This window comes from Humulus lupulus, chromosome 2 (genome assembly GCF_963169125.1).
Source record: "Humulus lupulus chromosome 2, drHumLupu1.1, whole genome shotgun sequence".
NCBI lineage: Eukaryota > Viridiplantae > Streptophyta > Magnoliopsida > Rosales > Cannabaceae > Humulus > Humulus lupulus.
In genome coordinates this window covers 288220209-288227591 of record NC_084794.1, presented here as the reverse complement: position 1 = coordinate 288227591, position 7383 = coordinate 288220209, and the positions used below count along the sequence as shown (strand labels likewise).

General features: G+C 39.7%; 1 protein-coding gene across 1 annotated transcript; it reads left to right on the top strand.

Moving 5' to 3' along the window:
* Positions 1-529: 529 nt before the first annotated feature.
* Positions 530-5686, top strand: LOC133819687 (histone-lysine N-methyltransferase family member SUVH9-like). The gene is made up of 2 exons (XM_062252990.1): positions 530-2837; positions 5096-5686. Exon 1 carries the CDS (start codon positions 681-683, stop codon positions 2769-2771), a length of 2091 nt encoding a protein of 696 aa, XP_062108974.1. The 5' UTR covers positions 530-680; the 3' UTR covers positions 2772-2837; positions 5096-5686.
* The last annotated feature ends 1697 nt before the right edge of the window (positions 5687-7383 follow it).

The following is a 7383-nucleotide window of genomic DNA, read 5'->3' as shown; positions in this document are numbered from 1 at the left end:
TAAAAACTTATAATTTTGAAATTCAAGAATAATAAGAGTGGCTTTTTTTAACTCGTAAATTAAGCAGGTTGACGTTTTCATATTTTAAATAATTAATTTTAAGTAATTAATTAAAATTTAAATACAAGAGATTATCACTCTATAAATTTTTAATATCAAACGAACAACTAATATGAATAATACGAACCTTTTACATACTTTTGTTTTTTTTTGCATCTACCACCAAAAGCAGTTGGATACTTTCGAGTTTAGTTGAAATTGACAAAAATAAAACCATATTAAATAATAATAAGTTTTTCTTATTTGTTAACGTGGCACGATTTGATTGGTGAAGGAGTCGAATGAAGTTAAGTGTGAGCTACCATCATTACCTCATGTTTTTTTTTTTTTTTCTCTTTCTAAGTTTAGAATCGGGCAAAGTTTCGTAAACTCACACAATTATTTAATTATTTTTAAAAAAGGAAAATAAAAATACAAAAATCGCCTGTTTTATTTTCTTACATTTTTATTATATAGTTTTTTTTTGTTTGTGGATGGTTGATGTAATAACATTAAAATCTCTCGTAAAAGTTTAGACGGAAGAAAATGATATAATCTTTTCTTATTTCATTTCCATATGTAAAAGTTTGTATTGTATATTTGTATTGGTTTGTATCTATAAAGGTTTTTGTTTTACACAAATGATGGGTTCTCTCCTCCCTTTTCAAGATCTTAATCTTCTCCCTGAGAGTTCCTCCGCCGCGGCAGCCATGGCAGCCACCACCAGCGCCACCACTACTACCCCCATCCCTTTGAAAGTCCCTAAACTCGAACCCAAGCTTGAACCTTTCGAAGAAGCGTTACAGACCCCTAATCCGCTTCCTTACCAACCCCAGCAACACCTTCCTCGACTACAAGAAACCCAAGAACAACCATTCTTCTCTTCTTTACCTACGCCAACCCCAAATCCCATCTCTGATTCTCAACTCACCCCTTTCACCCCTTTCACTAATCAAACCCTTATTCCGTTGTTGTCCCAAAGCTCGGCCGACGAGAGCAATGTCTTCTCCGAGTTTCACCGGATTTCGGAACTCTTCAAAACTGCTTTTTCTCAGGGGGATCAAGACGGCGATAGTCAGGTCTCTGACCCCGATTCGCGAGCAATTGTACCCTTTCCCGAAGAAAACCAGGTCGCCCCAATTATTGTTTCGCGGAAGAGGCTTCCTCGCTCTGCCGAGCTGGTAAGGGTCACGAATCTAGGAATCGAAGACGAGACTTACTTCCGCAACGTGGTGAGGCGCACGCGGATGATATTTGATTCGCTTCGGGTTCTGTCGACGGCGGATGAGGAGAGGAAGCACGGCGTGGGGAATGTGAAGCGGTTGCGCGGTGATTTGAAAGCGTCTTCGATCATGAGGGACCGAGAGTTGTGGCTTAATCGAGATAAGAGGATTGTGGGTTCGATTCCAGGGGTCTATGTTGGAGATTTGTTCTTCTTTCGTATGGAGCTTTGTGTGGTCGGGTTACATGGTCAGGTCCAGGCTGGAATCGATTATGTTCCGGCGAGTCAGAGCTCCAATGGAGAGCCAATTGCGACGAGTGTGATCATATCCGGTGGGTACGAAGACGACGAGGACGCTGGAGATGTGGTAATCTATACTGGTCATGGTGGACAGGACAAGTTCAATAAGCAATGTGCTCATCAGAAGCTTGAAGGTGGCAACCTTGCACTTGAAAGGAGCATGCATTATGGGATTGAAGTGAGGGTTATCAGAGGAATCAAGCACCCGGGTAGTATTACTAGCAAGGTATATGTATATGATGGCTTGTATCGAATTATGGATTGCTGGTTTGATGTGGGTAAGTCTGGTTTTGGGGTTTATAAGTATAAGCTTGTAAGAATTGATGGTCAACCTGAAATGGGTAGCGCCATTCTTAGGTTTGCAGCATCTCTAAGAGCTAAGCCCTTGACGATGAGGCCAGCTGGTTACCTTAGTTTAGATATCTCGTTGCAGAAGGAGGGCCTCCCGGTTTTGCTTTTTAATGATATTGACGCTGATCAGGAACCATTGTACTATGACTATCTTGTGAGAACTGTCTTTCCTCCATTTGCGTTTCATCGGTCAGGGAATGGTACTGGGTGTGAGTGCACTGGGGGTTGCACTGAAGATTGCTTTTGTGCTATGAAGAATGGAGGTGAGCTTGCTTATGATCACAATGGGATTCTCTTGAGAGGCAAGCCTTTAGTTTTCGAATGCGGGCCATTCTGTCGTTGTCCCCCACAATGCCGGAATCGGGTTACACAGAATGGGATAAAATGTAGACTGGAAGTCTTTAGGTCAAGGGAAACAGGTTGGGGAGTAAGGTCGTTGGACTTGATACAGGCTGGTGCGTTTATATGTGAATATACAGGGGTTATTCTCACGAGGGAACAGGCCCATATTGTTTCAATGAATGGTGATAACTTAGTTTATCCGCATCGGTTTTCTGATAGATGGGCAGAATGGGGAGAGTTGTCTCAAATATATGATGATTATGTAAGGCCATCGTATCCGCCAGTGCCACCGTTGGATTTTGCAATAGATGTATCAAAAATGAGGAACGTTGCCTGTTATATGACCCACAGTTCAACTCCTAATGTAATGGTGCAGTTTGTGCTTTATGACCACAATAACTTGATGTTCCCTCATCTTATGCTGTTTGCAATGGAAAACATCCCTCCTCTGAGGGAGCTCAGCCTTGACTATGGAGTGGCTGAGGAATGGACACCGAAGCTTTCTATCTGTAACTGAGTAAGATTTTAGGGCATGGTGTATTTTTGAATGATGCAGTGGAGTTATGGGGACATGACTAATGAGGTACACACAACTTTCTATCTCAGCAATAGTTGAATTACTTGGTTACAATCAAATCTGTGTGCACCTTTCACCTTCTCATTGCTGGAAAACTTCCTTGATGGGTTGTCTTTCGTATTCTTTGGTGTAGCTAAACTTCAATAAGCTGTGTACTTATATGTAGCTGCTAAGTTTTGAATTTTGTAACATTCTTTCATGACGTTACAGAAGCAAGTATACTCTAGAGAAAGCCTACTGAAATTTTGGTGAGATTTAGGAGCTGATGTGTATCATTATAATACAATTGCTAGCATTGCAAATTTATGCCATGTAATTGGTTTGTTGTTATGAACTTTTATACTAGTTATACTCTTACTTGTATGAAATTATAATGTCCTATCTTTCTTATCATTTTCCATTTGATATACAATATAATGTGTAACTTGCGTTACTGTTTTTCTCCTTACTTAAGGCTTACATGTCTAAAGTATTTTATATTCAGATAAGCTGTTCACCTTGTTATTTCTAACTCGAGAATAAAAAGCTGAGACAAATGCTTTGTGACCTATCTGCTAAATGGCTAAGTTTTCATGTATTGAGAGAGATGCTTAGCTGTAGATCTCTCCTCGACTTGAATATTAAAATGTCTTCCGTAAGTGGGAGTTTCATCTAAAATAAGTGATAACCATGCTCTAGTTTACACGTACACTGTTTGCAAGTTGCAAATGGAGTCATGCTTTTCTCTTCCATTGAACTAAAGGTGTTGCATGTCTGATGTTCAACATCTTGCTTCCGTAAAGTTGGGATGAGTGGCATTGAAAAGAAGCTTATTATTAATCATCATTAATATGAAATAATTAAATCTTGTATAGTTATATTGATTAGATTTAAGCAGAAGATGATTATTGATCAACTTTAAACTATGTGTAAAATGTCTTTTAGAGGCATTCTAGTTGTAAGTTTCAACAGAAACTGGTACAAAAATTTGCTCTCCTATGTGCAAAACTCCTCTTCAATGGGCAGCACACAAGGAAAGCTTGTGTGATTTTTGCAGTCCATTTTAAAACTTGGAGTAAAGGGCTAAAATTGGTAGTTTCACATGTTAAGTGGGAGACCCTTGAAATCAAACCCAACTATCTATTGCAGCTATACAGTCGTGATTATGAAAATGCATGCAGAAAAATAAGCATCAGTTTTGCTTATTTTATTACTGAAGCTATACTACAAGGTTTGTTAACTTGTAATTAGTTGAATGCTTATGTACAATAGTTATTCATTAAGACAAAAATGTCTATATTTTATGCTTTCATACATTTTGGTTTCTTTTGACTTAACATGTATTCCATTTCCCTCTATGGGTACATGTTATTCTCAACAGGAAGCCTAAGAGAGAAACAGAAAAACTCGTCATGTAGTGAGCCAGAATGCTCTTAACAAACTAGTACCATCATCAGATCTGGTTGGTCCAGTAATTTGATGCTTGAGTGAGCGAGTATAATTTAGACACCAATGCTGGTGCTTGAGTAGGCTTCCATTATTAATTTGTGATAGGACCCTGGTTTGGGTAATATGCCACATAGCACAAGGGGTGATATGGGTATGTTATTATGGGTGGCAAGACTTGAATTCTTGGCACTCTCCCAAAGAGCAGCAGCTCTGAGTATTCACTGACAAATTCCTTGTGCCTATGTGGCATAATCCTATCAATTTGTTGATAGTTATATTTTTTATAGGGATCTCTTTGTGGTCTATATTATACTAAAATAGTTTTTCTATAAGTTTTGAGGTTCCAAAAAACTGAAAGGTAGGATAGGAGCAAAGCAAAATGAATGTACCCTATGCATGGCAAAGCAACTGTAGTATTCTTCTCGAAATGGTAGTTGATGCTACAATACTTTCAATGACAGTTTTCTTTTCCTAGAAATTTTGATGTAAATATTCTGTGCAAAGATATCCTATTTAATTATATACCTCCGATAGGTTCCTTTTGCATTATCTTTTCTTTTTCAGATATGCAAATGAGATTGTTGTTTTCAGCTAAAGTGAAAGCAATTTGGATGTTTAAACATTTCAAAGGATAACTATGTAATGTTCTGGAATCGGAAAAAATATGAATACTTAGTTTTCTTTGTTCAGCTTTTTGGTTCCAGCTGTCCTGGACACTATTCAGTAATTTGTTTATATACACTAAAATGTTTGGATTTGGACCCCAAAAGTTGATAGGGGCATTTGATTTGGATATTAAGAACTTCATGATCATTACTTTTTGTTACTTCATGCAGATGGGACTCATATACTATATGATGTACCAAGTTTTTTGACATGGCTTTCTGGATTTTTGGGTCTCACCCTTTTTGGAAGTTAGATGCTTCAAACTTTGAACAGCTCTATCCAAAGCAACCTTTTTGCGCTTTTGTCTCTCTACCTTAGTGCCTCTACTGCACAATAGTAGATTTTCCAGAGCATCAAGGAAATGAAGAAATACTAAACTAGGAAAGGAGAAGCACTTAAGAGACCAGCCTGTCATGAATGCCCAACTGTGTATGAAGCTCTAGTATTTTTTAGCTTGTATATATTAAATCCAAAATTGGATAAAAACCTGTATAGTAATCGATGTTTAGATTGAAATGTTTAAAGCAAGGATCTCATTTTAATGACGTGCATTTTTTTTCTTCATGTGAATTATAGTATAAATTATAAGTAATTGAGAGGCATGTCCTCCCCAATTGCTTGAAAGACTAGCAGCCTTACTAAAGTTAATGTTCAATTAGAATTTAGTAGGCCAAGATGTTTGTTAGAACGGGCTATTAATGGTATCCAAACTCCTTCAAATGAACAGATTTATGTACATTTATACAGGTCCTTTGTTTTTTTTTTCTCTTGTAGAAGTTAGTATTCTAAGTGCCTTGTTTATACGTTTAGTTGCAAGTTAATGCATATTCAAAATTTAGGAAGCAGCAATGAAATGATCTCAAGATTTAAGTTTAATTAAGTGAAATTACCAATTTGAACCCGTGTTTTGTAATAATTATTTATCGAAATTTTTATTTTGAAAAATTACAATTCAGATCATACTTTGAGCCCGAGATTTTAGTGATGCTTTTTTTAATTACTCTTGAATTTTATTAGTTAGTGTTATCAGGTAAATTAGCATTGGTGACGTGGCGAATAATTTCTTGATAAGTGGCTGACACCTGGAAGCATCTGCTAGAGTATCGACCAGGGGACACACCTGAAGCAGGAGAGGCCTATCTTTGCCGCGACCAGTCTGGTCGGTGGTTCCGCTAGCAGAACAACATTTGTGAGAAGATCTTTGTGAATCCCGAATTTATCTCATGCAATCTTCCGAATATCCCACTATTCAGGGGATAATATCTGCAATAATATTCTGTAATCCTCTATGAGCCTATAAATAGCAAGATATAGCTCAAGGGGAGGGGACTTTTCTTTTGAACTAAAAAACGATAGAGAGAGATAGAATTTCTCCCAAAAACACTTGTATTGCTTTAACTGAAGTGCTGAAACTCATTGAACCCAAGTTCTCTGATCACACTTCTGATTTCATATCAATATAATTCTAAGTGGACGTAGGTCATTACCAGATCCTGGGGTCGAACCACTATAAATTGCTGTGTTTTCTTTACTTTCGTCATTATATTATTTTCTTTATATTTGTTCATATCATTCATATTTTGACTCCGTATCAGTTGGCCAAATCGTGGGTCAACATTCTGGTGCTTTCATTGAGAGGACGATTCATCGTTATTGATAAAATTAACGGCGAAAGCAGGAAAGAAAGTTGGTCAGACCGCCGCCGCTGCACCGTCGAATCCGCCACCTCCTCCTCCCCCTGCAAGCATGGCGGAAGATGAGCCGCAACTAGATTTTGAAGAGGAGGAAATGGACGATGCGACTTTGAGGAGCACCTTGGGCACGTTGCAAGAAGAGTTGGCTAGTCTGAGAGCCAATCAAGAGACTGCCGCAGAAGCTATGGCAAGGCAGCAGCAGGAACTTGATCGTCAGCGGGCGGAGTTGAGCGAGAGACAAGCAGAGGTGGATCGCCGCCAGACCGAGGCCATGGCAGCCCTTGAAGCGGCCTTGCTGTTGGCCAGAAATCAGGCCGCGCCTGCCTCGTAGCCTAACCAACCTGAAAATGGGCCACCCCAGGGAGGTTCTAATCCTAGCCCACCGATCCATCCTTCAAGTCCGCAAAGGCCAGAACATCCCCAGATGCCCCATGACGACGTCCCACTGGACCCCGAGGCAAATCCACCATCCCAAGCTGCTCGAGGGAATCCCCCGCAGCAAAGGCAGAATAGGGCCGAGCGACAGCCTCGTAGTCCTAGACGCCGCGAGAATGATGGGCCACCCCAAGCGAACAGAGGTCACTACCCTCCTGGTAACAGGAGGGACTCGGAGTTAGGCTCTGCGGTCCGTGGACCCCCACGGCATGATAATGCAAGGGGACATCGCGACCAGCGCAGGCCACCCTCTAACGCTCGAGGTGTTTCTGCCAGAGACGGGAATAGAGGGAACAGCCAATCTTACCACAGCCAATCAAAGTTCAAAG

Excerpts from the sequence above, each read along its gene's own strand:
- LOC133819687 (XM_062252990.1), top strand. The coding sequence starts at position 681 with ATGATGGGTTCTCTCCTCCCTTTTCAAGATCTTAATCTTCTCCCTGAG.